General features: G+C 47.4%; 2 protein-coding genes across 6 annotated transcripts in view; both read left to right on the top strand.

The window, feature by feature from the left end:
• The window catches only part of CFAP70 (cilia and flagella associated protein 70), a 57,847-nt gene extending 56,301 nt beyond the window's left edge, over window positions 1-1,546 (top strand). For all 5 annotated transcript variants that reach the window (XM_040356316.1, XM_040356314.1, XM_040356313.1 and 2 more), the window contains exon 28: window positions 1,213-1,546. In XM_040356316.1, the coding sequence (XP_040212250.1) occupies window positions 1,213-1,293 (81 nt within the window). In that variant the 3' untranslated portion in view covers window positions 1,294-1,546. The remainder of the gene's footprint in view (window positions 1-1,212) is intronic.
• Window positions 1,547-8,777: 7,231 nt separating this feature from the next.
• Window positions 8,778-18,872, top strand: part of WDR90 (WD repeat domain 90) — a 71,427-nt gene continuing 61,332 nt past the window's right edge. The window contains exons 1-9 of the mRNA XM_040356311.1: window positions 8,778-8,887; window positions 10,748-10,839; window positions 13,962-14,138; window positions 14,395-14,533; window positions 15,723-15,893; window positions 16,893-17,016; window positions 17,663-17,733; window positions 17,846-17,955; window positions 18,031-18,216. Of these exons, the coding sequence (XP_040212245.1) occupies window positions 8,878-8,887; window positions 10,748-10,839; window positions 13,962-14,138; window positions 14,395-14,533; window positions 15,723-15,893; window positions 16,893-17,016; window positions 17,663-17,733; window positions 17,846-17,955; window positions 18,031-18,216 (1,080 nt within the window). The 5' untranslated portion in view covers window positions 8,778-8,877. The remainder of the gene's footprint in view (window positions 8,888-10,747; window positions 10,840-13,961; window positions 14,139-14,394; window positions 14,534-15,722; window positions 15,894-16,892; window positions 17,017-17,662; window positions 17,734-17,845; window positions 17,956-18,030; window positions 18,217-18,872) is intronic.

Below are 18,872 nucleotides of genomic sequence, written 5' to 3'. Positions count from 1 at the left end.
TGATGCAGGACTATCCCTGTAAATCTGGGACAGCTGATGCAGGACTATCCCTGTAGATCTGGGACAGCTGATGCAGGACTATCCCTGTAAATCTGGGACAGTTAATGCAGGACTATCCCTGTAAATCAGGGACAGCTGATGCAGGACTATCCCTGTAAATCTGGGAAAGTTGATGCAGGACTATCCCTGTAAATCTGGGACAGTTAATGCAGGACTATCCCTGTAAATCAGGGACAGCTGATGCAGGACTATCCCTGTAAATCTGGGAAAGTTGATGCAGGACTATCCCTGTAAATCTGGGACAGTTAATGCAGTACTATCCCTGTAAATCTGGGAATGTTGATGCAGGACTATCCCTGTAAATCTGGGACAGTTGATGCAGGACTATCCCTGTAAATCTGGGACATCTGATGCAGGACTATCCCTGTAAATCTGGGACAGTTGATGCAGGACTATCCCTGTAAATCTGAGACATCTGATGCAGAACTATCCCTGTAAATCTGAGACATCTGATGCAGGACTATCCCTGTAAATCAGGGACAGTTGATGCAGGACCATCCCTGTAAATCCGGGACAGCTGATGCAGGACCATCCCTGTAAACCTGGGAAACTTGATGCAGGACCATCCCTGTAAATCCGGGACAGCTGATGCAGGACCATCCCTGTAAATCTGGGACAGCTGATGCAGGACTAAAAAATACATGCTTAAACAGGAGTATCGTGTGCAAAGGTGTGCGCAGCCTATTGCATTAGGGTGTGCACCCCAAAGTTTAGGCACACATGAATGCCACCTGCAGTCACAGGGAGGAGGCTCTGGTGGTGGGAGACAGTTGATTGAGGCCATATTATATTACACCCTAAATATGGGTGTAATGTGTTCCTAAGGTTAAACCTAGATTTGAATATAATAGTGCCATTTACACTGGCCATTGGCACCCCCAACCACCCACCTTGTGCCGCCCCTGGATAATGCTAATGTACATGGGGTGATTAGGGTGTGCCCAGGCACACCTGGCACACCCTGTGCGCACACCTAAGTAGTTTTCTAGCAAAGAATAATAATCAGATTTATACATGTAGAAAAGGAATGTCAGAATTGGCCCAGACTGGAAGTGGTTAAAAAAAAATCCATTTGTTAATGATAACTCCTCCCTCATATGGAATATTGTAGGCGACATAATCCAGCTCAGTCCTGTAATTCTTCTCTTACAGTTGAATCTCCAGGACCAGACCCTGCTGACCGAGATCCACCAGCTGCAGGAGGAGGTCGGCTTTGGTGACCCGTCTTTCTAACGTCGCGGCGTCGCCCCATGCCCTGTGGTGGAGCGCCCCTCACTTTGAAGCGGAATGGACATTTGTTATTCACCTTAATAAAACGGTGGGACATTTTCCCTAACCGATCACAGAGGAAGGCCGAGACCCTGAATTAGACGTATTTATCGGGTTTTTGGTTCAACTCAAAATAAAATCCTAATAGCCAGATTCAAGTACGGCGGCGCATCTTTCAGCGGTGTAGCGTATCGTATTTACGCTACGCCGCCGTAAGTCAGAGAGGCAAGTGCTGTATTCACAAAGCACTTGCCTCCTAACTTACGGCGGCGTAGCATAAATGGGGCCGGCGTAAGCGCGCCTAATTCAAATGAGGATGAGGGGGGCGTGTTTTATGTAAATGGATGGTGACCCGAAGTGATTGACGTTTTTTACGTACATATCCCAGTGTGCATTGCTCCAAAGTACGCCGCAAGGACGTATTGGTTTCGACGTGAACGTAAATTACGTCCAGACACGGACGACTTACGCAAACGACGTAAAATTTTCACATTTCGACGCGGGAACGACGGCCATACTTAACATTGACTAGGCCACCTAGGGGGCAGCTTTATCTTTACGCCGGCGTACCTCTTACGGAAACGGCGTATCTTTACTGTGACGGGCACACGTACGTTCTTGAATCGGCGTATCTAGTCATTTACATATTCTACGCCACCTAGCGGCCAGCGGAAAAATTGCACCCTAAGATACGACGGCGTAGGAGACTTACGCCGCTCGTATCTTAGCCTAATTTAAGCGTATCTGGTTTCCAGAATACGCTTAAATTTACGACGGCGCAGATTCAGAGTTATCAGTAGATACGCCGGCGTAACTGTCTCTGAATCTGGCTATTATTGTGGATCACTTGAACCTCTTTGTCAAATGTGGGATTCCTCTTCAGTCCACAGAAAAGAAGGGGGTAATCCTGATTGGTTGAAGCCCCCCCCCCCCCCGGCTTTTTATAGTTCTAAGTAAAAATGAGAAATCTTTAGCGTTCTCAGCTCCGCCCACCTGTTACCGCCACAAGGAGGTCTAATTTTCATTGGTGGACAATGCAATTGCTTATTAAACAGAGAAGATATCTGGAGGAGTAAGAATTTACTTTGAGGGCAAAACCAGGAATTTCATTTTTATCCTTGAGTAATACAGCGGAACCTCGGATTGTGAGTAACGCGGTTAACAAGCGTTTCACAATACGAGCGCTATTTAAAAAAATCCTTACTCGGTTCGCAAAACTAGCACGATTCAGGCCAAAGCAGTGTGCAGTATTGCGTTTGGCCTGAGGTGGGGGGGGGGGGCGCCGGAGCCGATCCTAGCCGATCTTCTCTGTTCGGAGCCGTTCGGAGATGCTCGGAAAGACATGGAAATACTCCATTGCCAAGACTTTCCGAGGTTTGCTGAGGTCAGCTAGCCGAGCTGTCCTCGGGCCTTTCCGGCTGTTTCCGAGGCTCTGCGGTGCCCTCCCCCCACCTCTGGCCGCATGCGGTATTGCATGCCATTGAATTCAATGCGGAACTCATTATTTTAGTTTCCATTGACTTCAATGGGGAAACTCGCTTTGATATGTGAGTGCTTTGGATTACGAGCATTCTCCTGAAACGGATTATTCTCATAATCCGAGGTTCCGCTGTAATTCAAAACCAAATATATTAAAGACATGATACAGCTTGCAGAAGAAAACATCGCAAAGCACTGTCATACTGTAGATGATGCAAACTTGTATGGTGCATCTCCATCCATCTAACGCGTTTCAGAGATATACAACTCCTTCCTCAGGGGTGTAAGGGATATCACATCTCCATAATATAATTGGAATGGCATTATACAACATGTAAAGAGGTTTTTGTCTATAGACACTCATTCATGTTCTTTTATACACACCATATTACCAAAAGTATTGGGACACCTGCCTTTACACACACATGAACTTTAATGGCATCCCAGTCTTAGTCTGTAAGGTTCAATATTTGAGTTGGCTCCGCCCTTTGCAGCTATAACAGCTTCACCTCTTCTGGGAAGGCCGTCCACAAGGTTTAGGAGTGTGTCTATGGGAATGTTTGACCATTCTTTCAGAAGCGTATTTGTGAGGTCAGGCACTGATGTTGGACGAGAAGGCCTGGCTCACAGTCTCTGGTCTAATTCATCTGAAAGGTGTTCTATCAGGTCAAGTTCCTCCATCTCAAAACTCTCTCATCCATGTCTTTATGGACCTTGCTTTGTGCACTGGTCATTTGGTTCTCATAGGTGGTGTTATAAAGCAGTTATCCTGATGAGCAATAAATAAAGTATTTATACAACACTTGTTTCTGCTATTATTGTTATTTATAAAGCACCGACATATGGTGCAGCACCGTACATATACAAGTTCTATGACATAAAACATAATAATCATAGCGATAAAAAATAAATAAAAATTGAGACCTTTATGACTAAGCCTAGGGCGAAACACGTTGGGGAGGGTGGTCTTAGAAGGAGCCGAAGCTGAGACCAATTCTTATAGTTATCACACACTTAGCTGTCAGTGTGCAGAGACTTCACGTTGTACAGTTAGCATGCCTTTTGGATGAGCATTTCCGATGCCAATACCTGACTGGAGGGTTATATACCCTAGACATTACTACACCACCTCATATGACTGGAGGGATATATACCCTAGACATTACTGCACCACCTTGTATGACTGGAGGGTTATATACCCTAGACATTACTGCACCACCTCGTATGACTGGAGGTTTATATACCCTAGACATTACTGCACCACCTCATATGACTGGAGGGTTATATACCCTAGACATTACTGCACCACCTTGTATGACTGGAGGGTTATATACCCTAGACATTACTGCACCACCTCATATGACTGGAGGGTTATATACCCTAGACATTACTGCACCACCTCGTATGACTGGAGGGTTATATACCCTAGACATTACTGCACCACCTCGTATGACTGGAGGGTTATATACCCTAGACATTGCTGCACCACCTCGTATGACTGGAGGTTTATATACCCTAGACATTACTGCACCACCTCATATGACTGGAGGTTTATATACCCTAGACATTACTGCACCACCTTGTATGACTGGAGGTTTATATACCCTAGACATTACTGCACCACCTCATATGACTGGAGGTTTATATACCCTAGACATTACTGCACCACCTCGTATGACTGGAGGTTTATATACCCTAGACATTACTGCACCACCTCATATGACTGGAGGTTTATATACCCTAGACATTACTGCACACCACCTTGTATGACTGGAGGTTTATATACCCTAGACATTACTGCACCACCTCGTATGACTGGAGGTTTATATACCCTAGACATTACTGCACCACCTTGTATGACTGGAGGGTCATATACCCTAGACATTGCTGCACCACCTCATATGACTGGAGGGTTATATACCCTAGACATTACTGCACCACCTCATATGACTGGAGGTTTATATACCCTAGACATTGCTGCACCACCTCATATGACTGGAGGTTTATATACCCTAGACATTGCTGCACCACCTCGTATGACTGGAGGTTTATATACCCTAGACATTACTGCACCACCTCATATGACTGGAGGGTTATATACCCTAGACATTACTGCACCACCTTGTATGACTGGAGGGTTATATACCCTAGACATTACTGCACCACCTCATATGACTGGAGGGTTATATACCCTAGACATTACTGCACCACCTTGTATGACTGGAGGGTTATATACCCTAGACATTACTGCACCACCTCGTATGACTGGAGGGTTATATACCCTAGACATTGCTGCACCACCTCGTATGACTGGAGGTTTATATACCCTAGACATTACTGCACCACCTCATATGACTGGAGGGTTATATACCCTAGACATTACTGCACACCACCTTGTATGACTGGAGGTTTATATACCCTAGACATTACTGCACCACCTCGTATGACTGGAGGTTTATATACCCTAGACATTACTGCACCACCTTGTATGACTGGAGGGTCATATACCCTAGACATTGCTGCACCACCTCATATGACTGGAGGGTTATATACCCTAGACATTACTGCACCACCTCATATGACTGGAGGTTTATATACCCTAGACATTGCTGCACCACCTCGTATGACTGGAGGTTTATATACCCTAGACATTGCTGCACCACCTCATATGACTGGAGGGTTATATACCCTAGACATTAATGCATCACCTCATATGACTGGAGGGTTATATACCCTAGACATTACTGCACCACCTCGTATGACTGGAGGGTTATATACCCTAGACATTACTGCACCACCTCGTATGACTGGAGGGTTATATACCCTAGACATTACTGCACCACCTCGTATGACTGGAGGGTTATATACCCTAGACATTACTGCACCACCACATATGACTGGAGGTTTATATACCCTAGACATTACTGCACCACCTCGTATGACTGGAGGGTTATATACCCTAGACATTACTGCACCACCTCATATGACTGGAGGTTTATATACCCTAGACATTACTGCACCACCTCATATGACTGGAGGTTTATATACCCTAGACATTGCTGCACCACCTCATATGACTGGAGGGTTATATACCCTAGACATTACTGCACCACCTCGTATGACTGGAGGTTTATATACCCTAGACATTACTGCACCACCTTGTATGACTGGAGGGTCATATACCCTAGACATTGCTGCACCACCTCATATGACTGGAGGGTTATATACCCTAGACATTACTGCACCACCTCATATGACTGGAGGTTTATATACCCTAGACATTGCTGCACCACCTCATATGACTGGAGGTTTATATACCCTAGACATTACTGCACCACCTCATATGACTGGAGGGTTATATACCCTAGACATTACTGCACCACCTCGTATGACTGGAGGTTTATATACCCTAGACATTACTGCACCACCTCGTATGACTGGAGGTTTATATACCCTAGACATTGCTGCACCACCTCATATGACTGGAGGTTTATATACCCTAGACATTACTGCACCACCTCATATGACTGGAGGTTTATATACCCTAGACATTACTGCACCACCTCATATGACTGGAGGTTTATATACCCTAGACATTGCTGCACCACCTCATATGACTGGAGGGTTATATACCCTAGACATTACTGCACCCCCTCGTATGAATGGAGGTTTATATGTGGTGATTTTAGAGCCCTGACATCAAGACCAAGCAGGAACCATAGCCTCACACTGGATGTGAAGACACTGAGGGACAGTCCACTGCCAGAGCATAATCTGAGGAAGAGGAATCTGCTGCTCCAGGTGTGTGCAATACCTTGATTAGAACCAAGTAGGAGTGCTTGCCCCGGCCTGCCTCCGTAAAAAGTTGAGAAAAATAATAAATGGCTGCACATCCAAAGTTTTAAAAAGTGCCTTTTATTGCAGACGGGCAAAATACACCAGGGACACCAGGTGTTAGTCACGTAGACGCGTTTCACACATCTGATCTGTGCTTAATCATTATCACGCAATGATTAAGCACAGATCAGATGTGTGAAACACATCTACGTGACTAACACTTGGGCCCAGATTCTGAAAGGACTTACGACGGCGCAACGCCATGTACGCCGTTGTAAGTCCTAATCCGATCCGTCGTATCTATGCGTCTGATTCTTAGAATTAGTTACGCATAGATATCCATTAGATCCGACAGGCGTAATGCCGGGTACACACGAGAGGATTTATCCGTGGATACGGTCCTCCGGACCGTTTCCGCGGATAAATGCTCTGAGGATTTCGATCCGCTGGATTGTACTCACCATCGGATCGAAATCCGCGCCGAATTCACACCGCGGTGACGTGTCGCGCAGTCGCCGCGATGATGACGCAGCGGCGTGCACGACTCTGTCATATAAGGATATCCACGCATGCGTCGAATCATTAGGACGCATGCGAGGGATGGGTTCGGACGGATCGATCCGGTGAGTCTGTACAGACCACCGGATCGATCCGCTGGAGCCGATTCCAGCGGATAGATTTCTTAGCATGCTTAGAAATTTTTATCCGCTGGAAATCGGTCGGCCCGAAATATATCCGCAGATAAATATCCGCTGGATCGTACACACCAGTGGATCTATCCGCTGAAACCGATCCGCGGATCAATTTCAGCGGATCGATCCTCTCGTGTGTACGGGGCCTAAGTCTCTTACGCCGTCGGATCTTAACTGCATTTTTTTTTTGCCCGCTAGGTGGCGCTTCCGTCGAATTCCGCGTCGAGTATGCAAATTAGCTAGATACGCGAATTCCCGAACGTACTCGTGGCCGACGCAGTAAAGTTACGACGTTTACGTTAGGCTTTTCCCAGCGTAAAGTTGCCCCTGCTATATGAGGCGCAGCCAATGTTAAGTATGGCCGTCGTTCCCGCGTCAAAATTTGAAAAAGTTACGTAGTTTGCGTAAGTCGTCCGTGAATGGGGCTGGACGTCATTTACGTTCACGTCGAAACCAATGACATCCTTGCGGCGTACTTTGGAGCAATGCACACTGGGAAATTCCACGGACGGCGCATGCGCCGTTCCGCAAAAACGTCAATCACGTCGGGTCACAGTAGTTTTACATAAAACACGCCCCCCTGATCCAAATTTGAATTAGGCGGGCTTACGCTATGCCGCCGCAACTCACGGAGCAAGTGCTTTGAGAATACCGCACTTGCCCGTGTAAGTTGCGGAGGCATAACGTAAATCAGATACGTTACGCCCGCACAATTACGCCCGCGGCTGTACGTGAATCCAGGCCTTGGTGTCCCTGGTGTATTTTGCCCGTCTGCAATAAAAGGCACTTCTGGAAACCTTGCGATGTGCAGCCATTCATTCTTTTTCTCACTGCCAGAGCATGGGCGACCACCGCCGGCCAGAGGAGCGGTAATAATAAAAAACTGGCATCCCATGCCCTGCCCGGATGGGCTGATGCATTCACCAGCCAGTACTGTGGCTGATTCCAGTGAAGGGGGCTGCACCACGACTGCTTGCAGTGTATGTGGTAGCCGTGTGGTGGTGTGAGCTTTTCTGGGATAAAACAGGCAGTGAGAACCGCCCATCAGCTGTCAACTCCCCTCTGAAAAGTGATCCACCATGAATCGCTTTTCAGAGGGGTGGCAAAGGATGGCGCAATGTAAAGGAGTCATTTGTAAATCAGCCCTATGTTCTGTGTACACATCCCTTCCATGAGGTCTCCCTTATTATACATTCTATATTATAATTCTCCAGATACTGCCTGGATTTCTCTTTAGGATCACATCTGTCCCTACAAATCTCTGTCCATATAAGATTCCATTGAGGAGTCCTGACTGATCCCCTAACACACTGCATGCTGACAGTCTATTGGTGGGAGCTCCCTCCCGGGGGCGGGGTTAGGATGGCTGAGCCAGTAGAACACCGGTGGGCGGGGCTGTAGAACAGATGTCTGCGGTTGCTCGGTTACAGTTTCTCAGCGTCCTGTGAAGTCATCATCCCGCGCCTGATCGCCACAGTATTGACGTCACCGGTGGAGAGGCGGCTGTCCAGGCGGGAGGATTGAGCTGCAGACTGCAGAGATGGCTGGAGGTGAGTAACTGCATACTGAGTGTGGCCCTTGTGGAGGTCCTGACATGAGGGGCCCCATATCTGTATTGTGTCACTTGGCTGTGCTTTATTCAGTGGTGGGTGATAAGAGAGAGGGTCAGTGGTGGGTGATAAGAGAGAGAAAGGGGGTCAGTGGTGGGTGATGAGAGAGAGAGAGAGAGAGAGAGAGAGAGAGAGGGGGTCAATGGTGGGTGATAAGAGAGAGAGAGAGAGAGGGGGTCAGTGGTGGGTGATAAGAGAGAGAGGGGGTCAGTGGTGGGTGATAAGAGAGAGAGAGGGGGGGGGGGTCAGTGGTGGGTGATCAGAGAGAGAGGGGGGTCAGTGGTGGGTGATAAGAGAGAGAGAGGGGGTCAGTGGTGGGTGATAAGAAGAGAGAGAGAGGGGGTCAGTGGTGGGTGATAAGAGAGAGAGAGGGGGGTCAGTGGTGGGTGATAAGAGAGAGAGAGGGGGTCAGTGGTGGGTGATAAGAGAGAGAGAGGGGGTCAGTGGTGGGTGATAAGAGAGAGAGAGAGGGGGTCAGTGGTGGGTGATAAGAGAGAGAGAGAGGGGGTCAGTGGTGGGTGATAAGAGAGAGAGAGAGGGGGTGGGTCAGTGGTGGGTGATAAGAGAGAGAGGGGGTGGGTCAGTGGTGGGTGATAAGAGAGAGAGAGAGAGGGGGGGGTCAGTGGTGGGTGATAAGAGAGAGAGAGGGGGGGGGTCAGTGGTGGGTGATAAGAGAGAGAGAGGGGGTGGGTCAGTGGTGGGTGATAAGAGAGAGAGAGGGGGTGGGTCAGTGGTGGGTGATAAGAGAGAGAGGGGGTGGGTCAGTGGTGGGTGATAAGAGAGAGAGGGGGTGGGTCAGTGGTGGGTGATAAGAGAGAGAGGGGGTGGGTCAGTGGTGGGTGATAAGAGAGAGAGAGGGGGTCAGTGGTGGGTGATAAGAGAGAGAGAGAGGGGGTCAGTGGTGGGTGATAAGAGAGAGAGAGGGGGGGGGTCAGTGGTGGGTGATAAGAGAGAGGGGGGGGGTCAGTGGTGGGTGATAAGAGAGAGAGGGGGGGGTCAGTGGTGGGTGATGAGAGAGAGAGGGGGGGGTCAGTGGTGGGTGATAAGAGAGAGAGGGGGGGGGGTCAGTGGTGGGTGATAAGAGAGAGAGGGGGGGGTCAGTGGTGGGTGATAAGAGAGAGAGGGGGGGGTCAGTGGTGGGTGATAAGAGAGAGAGGGGGGGGTCAGTGGTGGGTGATAAGAGAGAGAGGGGGGGGGTCAGTGGTGGGTGATAAGAGAGAGAGGGGGGGGTCAGTGGTGGGTGATAAGAGAGGGGGGGGGGTCAGTGGTGGGTGATAAGAGAGAGAGGGGGGGGGTCAGTGGTGGGTGAAAAGAGAGAGAGAGAGGGGGGGGTCAGTGGTGGGTGAAAAGAGAGATGGGGGGGGGGTCAGTGGTGGGTGAAAAGAGAGATGGGGGGGGGTCAGTGGTGGGTGAAAAGAGAGATGGGGGGGGGGGGTCAGTGGTGGGTGATGAGAGAGAGAGGGGGGGGGTCAGTGGGTGGGTGATGAGAGAGAGAGAGAGAGAGAGGGGGGGGGTCAGTGGTGGGTGATGAGAGAGAGAGAGAGAGAGAGAGGGGGGGGGTCAGTGGTGGGTGATGAGAGAATGGGGGGTGTCAGTGGTGGGTGGGTGATGTATAATCACCCACGGGGGGGGGGGGGGTGGATTCAGTGGTGAATATATGTATAATTGATAATGTCCGTTCCTGATGTAGGAGTAGATGGAGGTCTTTGGTGTGTATGTGAAGAATGAGTGGAGTCTGTACTCCATGATATGTTAAGTTGCTCAATTCACACCTCTCTCTCTCTGTCCCCCCTCCCCCAGTCTGGCAGCATCCATTTGTGAACATCTTCAAGCATGTGCGCCTGGAAGAATGGAAGAGATCGAGCAAGGAAGGGGATGTCACCAGCGTCATGGTAATCTTCCTGGCTGTCCTTTCTTGGCCACCATATGGATGTGGAAGGAAGTTTTCTATTCTTGAGAGGGGATAGGAACATCTCAGAACACAATGTGCCGGCAGTTCACCTTTGCCCACATTTTCTGTCCTTATGTCAACCTAATAAATACACTTCAGGGAAAGGAAATCATTTAGCCCTTTTAAAGCTGAATTCCAGGAATTCAGCTCCTTTTGTAAAAGTGAAGGCACATTATGAGTAAAGTCTAAGGAGGTGCATGACATCTCCTGGGCTCCTCGCTATTACTTACATCTGACCATTTAATTGGCTGCTCGGAAGACGGCTATCGCTGTATTTCTGGGTCGAAGCATCTTCAACATTAGTCGGTGCAGCTGCTATGCCTGCCCCGCCTCTCATGCCTGTTCGCAGAAGCCTTTGTATTATGTGAGCTCATTCAAAAAATACAAAGGCTTCTTTGAATGGGTAGCAAAGGGTTGTGAATGGGTTGTGCATAGATATGTGTCAGTGTATGCTCTGGCAGAGCCATAAACCTGTCAGATATAAATAATAGAGATACGTTCAAGAGATGTCATGCACCTCCTTAGACTTAAGTTATAGTATGCCTGCACTTCTTTCTTCTCCCCCTTTTTTTTTTTTTTTTTAACAAAGTGGCAGAATTCCTGGAGTTCAGTTTTAAGGGTTGTCCCACCAAAACTGATACTGAGCGTAAAACCCTTGAACAGTATTTTGTGATTGTTTGGTACTCCAGTGGTAGGATCTCTGGGCCGGATTCAGATACAATGGTGTATCTGTCCGGCCGGAATGACATATCTTAGATACGTTACGCCGCTCTAACTTTGGGCGCAAGTTCCGTATTCATAAAGAACTTGCACCCTAAGTTACGGTGGCGTAACGTATGTGGGCCGGCGTAAGCCCGCCTAATTCAAATGGGGATGTTGGGGGCGTGTTTTATTTAAATTTGGCTTGACCCCGCGTATTTTACGTTTTTTTTTTTTTGAACGGCGCATGCTCGAAAATCTGCCGCAAAACGTCATTGCTTTTGACGTGAACGTAAATTCCGTCCAGCTCTATTCGCAAACGACGTAAAAATTCAAAACTCGGCGCGGGAACGGCGGCCATGCTTAACATTAGCTACGCCTCATATAGCAGGGGTAACTATACGCCGGAAAAAGCCGAACGCAAACGACGTAAAAAAAAAAGCGGGGGTCGTTCGTTTCTGAATTGGCGTAAATACAAATTTGCATATTCCTCGCGTAAAAATACGGAAGCGCCACCTAGCGGCCAGCCTGAAATTGCAGCCTAATATACGACGGTGTAAGACACCCCGATTGGCTAAAAAAAAAAAGTGTAGGGGTGAGTAGGAGCCCCCAATACTCCAGGTGGACAGGAGCAGAGCAGGGAAATATGGCAGGGAGATTTCAGTGTTGGACTATGCAGGACATATATGAAGCCAGGGGCTGACTCAGACCACCACAGTCCATTTATAACTAAATCTGGACAAATCTCAACTTATTCAGCAGGGACCGGCCGAGATTCTATCCATCTACGGGCAGGCTGGTTGTAATGAGGTCGATCCATCGAAAAAAAATAATAATAATTGTATGCGATCACTGCCGGCGACTATAGCTGCCAGCAGTGACCATTGTGTTCTGACGGTGCAACTCAATGGTGCTGCAATATGGGAGAGTTCCCCCAGGTGTTTTTTTAGCAGAGTTAGTGAATTAAAAAAATAAATTGGTTAAAATGAATTCTTTATTAGAAAATTAACATGGGGTGCAAATTGCACTGGAAGTAGGGGGGGGGGGGACATGCAAGGAAAATAAAAAACAGCATTTTAGCTTGCACATGATTGGATAGTTAAATCAGCAGCGCTTCCCCTCATTTCAGATCTTCCCCTCAGATCTACAGCGACTGCACTTTCGTAAATAACCCCCACAGACATGTAACAGTTAAAATCTGAGCTCTGGTAAGGGGATCTAATACCATTCCATAATACAAAAAAAAATGCAAACACCGGATTATACATAGCATCACATATCAGAATGTCTGTTTGTATAAAGTTCCCAACACGTTTCGACCCATGTGGTCAAGGTCTTCTTCAAGGGGTTGGTTTGCTGTTAAAAGAATATATTTAACATTTCAAATGTCAATAGGAATATATTGCACCTAATGGACAATATTTATAAACAAACATGGGGTATAGTTACCAATGGATGGTATAAATGGGAGATCACAGCGCAATTGCTTACTTGCCCCGGCGTAACGAATGCTCCTGATTCAGGAACCTTGTTACGCCGACTGCAGCCTAAGATATGCGCGGCATAAGGCTCTTATGCCCGCATATCTTGGGCTGCATTCTTGCGATGGCCGCTAGGTGGCGTTCCCGTTGTGCTCAGTGTATAGTATGCAAATTGCATACTAACGCCGATTCACAACGTTACGTGAGCCCTGCGTACGCAGTTTACGTTGTTTCCGTACGGCGGTTTTCGCGTAAGGCTGCCCCTGCTATTAGCAGGGGCAGCCAATGTTGCGTATACCCGTCGTTCCCGCGTCGCGAAATTTCAAATTGACGTAGTTTGCGTAAGTGATTCGTGAATGGCGCTGGACGCCGTTCACTTTGAAGCAAATGACGTCCTTGCGACGTCATTTGCCGCAATGCACGTCGGGAAAGTTTCCCGACGGAGCATGCGCTCTACGATCGGCGCGGGAACGTGCCTAATTTAAATGATTCCCGCCCCCTACGGGATCATTTAAATTGCGCGCGCTTACGCCGGGCATTTTGCCGGCGCGCCCACGCAATTTACGGAGCTACTGCTCCGTGAATCAAGGGCAGCGCAGTAAATTTGCGGGGGCGCAGGGCAAAAACGTTGCCCTGCGCCTCCGCAAAAAAAGCGCAAATGTACCTGAATCTACCCCACTGTTGATTGGGGAATTGAGCCATTTGGAGCTGCCTAAGAAATGACTTTTGTGTGGACCGGCTATCTAATTGCTACCAGAACTACAAAAGTGTATAAAGGGGTCTTTGTCCTTTAATACATGGCGGTGTGGTTGTTTTTCCTTTCTGAGTGATTGTTTTTTTTTTTTCTCAGCAGTAAATCTTGCTATTCTTATTTTATTTCCAGGATAAAAATCTGAAGTGTACAGTATACAAGATCCGGGGCTCAATCTCTCCCGGGAACTATATCCAGCTCCCCAAAACCAGTTCCCAGAGCCTGGGCCTGACGGGGCGCTACCTGTACGTGTTGTTCAGACCACTACCTGGAAAACACTTTGTGGTGCACATCGATGTGAGCGCAGAGGTAAGACCCGATCCACAAAACTCTGTCACTCAGCTAATGTTGTAGGGCAGGGATATGCAATAAGCGGACCTCCAGCTGTTGCAGAACTACAAGTCCCATAAGGCATAGCAAGACTCTGACAGCCACAAGCACGACACCCAGAGGCAGAGGCATGATGGGACTTTTTTTAAACCTTTCGAGAAACAGGAGTGAATAGGAAAGTATTTATGAATGTATGTCTATAATATAATTGCACCCTTTTTTATTTTGTCTCCAGAATAGCCAGACCATCCGGATCTCCTTCTCCAATCTTTTCAAGGAATTTAAATCCACAGCTACATGGCTACAGTTCCCATTTGTGTGCGGTGCAATAAAAGGGTCCGTCTATGACAGCACTATGCAGGCAGCACGTGATGGTGAGTATATGTGGGATAACTAACAATGTGGATGTTCTGTATCACATGTTTATCAAGCCATGCGGTCTTTGCAAAGATCACCTCTTGTAAAGTATATATAATGTTTGGACACATGGAGGGGGTGTGTGTGTGTGTGTGTGTGTGTGTTGTGTTTTTTTTTTTATCGATTTTAATTACAACGCACATACATTTTTCGGATCACCACCATATATAGTCCCCGCTGTAATATCGACCGGCATCTCCCCCCGCTGTAATATCGACCGGCATCTCCCCCCGCTGTAATATCGACCGGCATCTCCCCCCGCTGTAATATCGACCGGCATCTCCCCCCGCTGTAATATCGACCGGCATCTCCCCCCGCTGTAATATCGACCGGCATCTCCCCCCGCTGTAATATCCACCGGCATCTCCCCCGCTGTAATATCCACCGGCATCTCCCCCCGCTGTAATATCCACCGGCATCTCCCCCCGCTGTAATATCCACCAGCATCTCCCCCCGCTGTAATATCGACCGGCATCTCCCCCCGCTGTAATATCGACCGGCATCTCCCCCCGCTGTAATATCGACCGGCATCTCCCCCCGCTGTAATATCGACCGACCTCTCCCCCCGCTGTAATATCCACCGACCTCTCCCCTCGCTGTAATATCCACAGACCCATCTCCCCCCCCCCCCCCCCCCCCCCCCCCCCCGCTGTAATATCCACCGACATCTCCCCCCGCTGTAATATGGTGCACATCTCCCCCACTGTATAGCAAGATTCGTGCTTGCTTAGTCTTAACAGAAAAGCCGGCCGAACACGAGCAGTTGAGGATGGGTGATGATATCAGCGCGCCGCTCTAGGCTCACCTAGGCCGCCGCCAGGTGGACCAAGATGTCCGCCGCTCCGGGAGCAAGGCCGAAGCCGCAATCTTTCCTATGGCTGAGGCAGCAGCCGAGCTCCGCGGATCACATGGTGTGCCGATCCGCATATGGTGACCCGTTCGGATCATGGATCATTTACGATCTGTTGCACCACTAGTACCGATTAATCGAGGAATTAATCTTTAATTTCCACAGCCCTAATTATATATATATATATATATATATATATATATATATATATAGCACCTCCCTTTCTTTCCCACTCTTCTTATTTAAATATAAAAAATTCCTAGTTCCCAGTACATCACTCTGTTTGCTTTTACCAGGCTTAGTGGGTCCGGCCCCCACAGGCTCCCGCTGGACCTGCCTTCTGCTGGACCTCCAGTACATCCTGTCTATGTATCTGAGCCGCAAGTACAGTCACCTGAAGAGCGTCAAGCTGTGCTCAAGTCTGCTAGTGAAGAATCTGATTACCAGTGACCTGGTCTTCCAGCCAGGTAATGTCTTCTATCCGTGACCTTATTGTGCAGGGTGGCTGCATGTGGCAGTGCAAAATATAGGGGCTGCACTGATTCATGGTTGTTATTGATTATTCTGCACTGCTAATCATCATTGCTCTGTCCTTTTTGAAATTTGCTATTTTAAATTATAAGTTAACTTAAAAAATAAATGCATATTTTTTATTTATTTGTTTGCATGTAAAACGTTCATTTATTATTGTATAATATAAAATATATATATATATATATATATATAATAATAATAATAATAATATTATTATTATTTTATATATATATATTATTATTATTATTATTATTATTTTTTTTTTTTGCCTGTAAATTATTGCACCAGCGGTCAGCAGATCGCTGGTGCCATGCAGGTCTCCTGCAGACCCATCGGTTTATCTGTATGCCTGTACATCCCATACAGGTAAGCAGAATACACTGACAAGAAAAATCAATGAACTACAAGCCAACATCAACAAAGGATGTTGGGACTTGTAGTTCATTCATACACAGAGGAGCTCTGTTAATGAATAATGCGGCCGTGTGGGCGGTGCCCTGCAGGGCCACGTTTATTTAAAAAAAAACTGACAGCTAGTACAGGGAACTTCTCCCCTTACTACTGTCACAGGGAGGTGGGGATTGGGCAATGGCTGCAGCATTGGGAACATGTTACATGTTTCACCAAAAAAATGGGTGGAACATAAGTTCACCTTTGGGAAGATGTTATCCTGTCCTCAAGTACTCGCAACAGGCCGTGTTTGCAGGTTTTCCTTTTATCTTGCACAGGTGCTTTAAATCGGAGTCAATGGCTTGGTATTTTTGGACAGCTATTTTATCTAAGAGAAATTCCCAAAACATGGCCTGTTGGGGGTACTTGAGGACAGGGTTGAGAACCACTGCTTTAAACCACATAATATTATTGTAGATTCATGTCCAGCATTTATACAGTTGTTCCTCCTTGGCTAAATACTTCTTACCTGATCATTCCAGACCTATCGTTTACAGAAGCACGACATTCCAAAACTCTACCACAAGGGGTCGCCGCAATGCCTCGTGAGATGGCATTTCCAGTGCCCAAGGGAGAAAAATGGCATGACTTCTATGACTTCATACGGTGAGCTCTAAAATACTTTGTAACATCCCTGTGACTCAAGTCGGTGTTCGTTTATAATAACCAATTGAAATCAACCGACTTTTGCGAAAAAAAATAAAAAAAATAAAAATAAATTGCATTGTGAAAGTTTGTAAGTCTCTTACAGTAGTGGTCAGAATGCCACCCTTACCAACAGCTGGATGATCATTGGGGACGTGTCACTGGCTCTGCCAAATGGAATTGGACACAAATGTCCAGTCATCCCCAGTTGAGAGGATAATCGGCTAAAAGAATCCCTAGCAACCTCTTAAGGACCCGTAGGGTTCCAGAGAAGCCAGATTGAGAATGGTTGCTCCAAAAAGATAACCCAGGTGCACATTTGCAATATTGCTACCTAGGACACTTTAAAGCAAGGGGTCTCAAACTGGCGGCCCTCCAGCTGTTGCAAAAACTACAAGTCCCATGAGGCATTGCAAGACTGACATTTACAAGCTTGACTCCCACAGGCAGAGGCATGATGGGACTTGTAGTTCCGCAACAGCTGGAGGGCCACTAGCTTGAGACCCCTACTTTAAACTAATATTAAAGATTTGTCATTGTCAGTTAAGTGGGAAAAAAAATGAATGCAATTTCGAAGCCTTAACTTGTTTTGTTTTTTTCCCTCTAGATTTCCTTCAGATGGCTCTAAGCTGCCATATGACTCCATGCAGAAGGGACAGACTGTTTCTGCAGCCCCCGGTGAGATGTGCAGCTTTTATGTCTGCCATTTTATAACAAAAAATCCTAATACTATCTCCAAAATCTCTTTGCTGAGACTCACGCTCACCCTTTTTGTTTTCTGTAACCACAGGTGCCCCCCTACCTCGCAGTCCTATGCGTGAATACCCACGCTCAGTCACTGTCAGTAAACCAGTGCAGGACCGGGTGTCCCTCATCCAGCAGATCACCACCCCCAGACCGGTGAGCAGAACCTCTGGTTTCATCTTGTCTCCATTATATTCCCTGTTTCTACTTACCTCATTATCCTTTCCTCAGCTTCCACGGGCTAATCCTCTTCGTGTAGACTCCGTCCCGGAGCGGTACTTATCTGTACGAGAAAGGAATGCCAAGGACCAGGACTCTGAGAGCACAGCTGCTGAGGATGATGATGGCGGAATCCATGTGTACGCACACAATGGCAGCAACCTGTCTATCCTCAGGCACAACAATGACTCGGAGCAAGTGAGTTGCACCCTGTGTTCTAAGCTCCTGTGATCTGCTGGAGTGTCTGAGAGATCCCCTTGACTCTGATTCAAAACTTCTTGCCTAGCGAATAATGGCGGTCGGGGACATTAATGGCGAATAATGGCGGGAATTCTGTTTCTGCATTTTACTAAAGAGACTAAATTTTTTTTTTTTATATATATATATATATCTCCCATATTTATTTAGTTTTTAAGCCCCTTTTCACACGGGTGGGACCGTTTTTGGTCCACCTGTCTCCCCCCAAACCCCCCCCCCCCTTTTTTTTTTTTTTTTTTTTTTTTTTTTTTTTGCGGCCTGTTCCTTTTTTCGGCGGACTTGAACGGGCGCTCCATGCAAGTCTATGGAGCGACGGATGTCAGCAGTGACCATGTCCGCTGTAAAATCAGACATATGGGGATACATATTAGCAGCCGACCATGGACTTTTGCCCGCTATCACAGGAGTGCAGAATGAACTGTAGTCCTGTGGGGCCATAAGAGAAGTACAGCCAAAAAAAAGATCGGAGATGCAGGGTGTCAGACTGACACCCCGCATCACAGATCACCCCCACGGGCGTGCGCCGGCATGTTATCCTGCTGGACGTCAATAGATTACAGGATTACACAACCACTTCCCGGACGTCAATTTACTAT

The sequence above is a fragment of the Rana temporaria genome, chromosome 6 (genome assembly GCF_905171775.1).
Source record: "Rana temporaria chromosome 6, aRanTem1.1, whole genome shotgun sequence".
Classification (NCBI taxonomy): Eukaryota; Metazoa; Chordata; class Amphibia; order Anura; family Ranidae; genus Rana; species Rana temporaria.
Note: the sequence above shows the minus strand (reverse complement) of the source record. Positions and strands in the feature narration are given on the sequence as shown.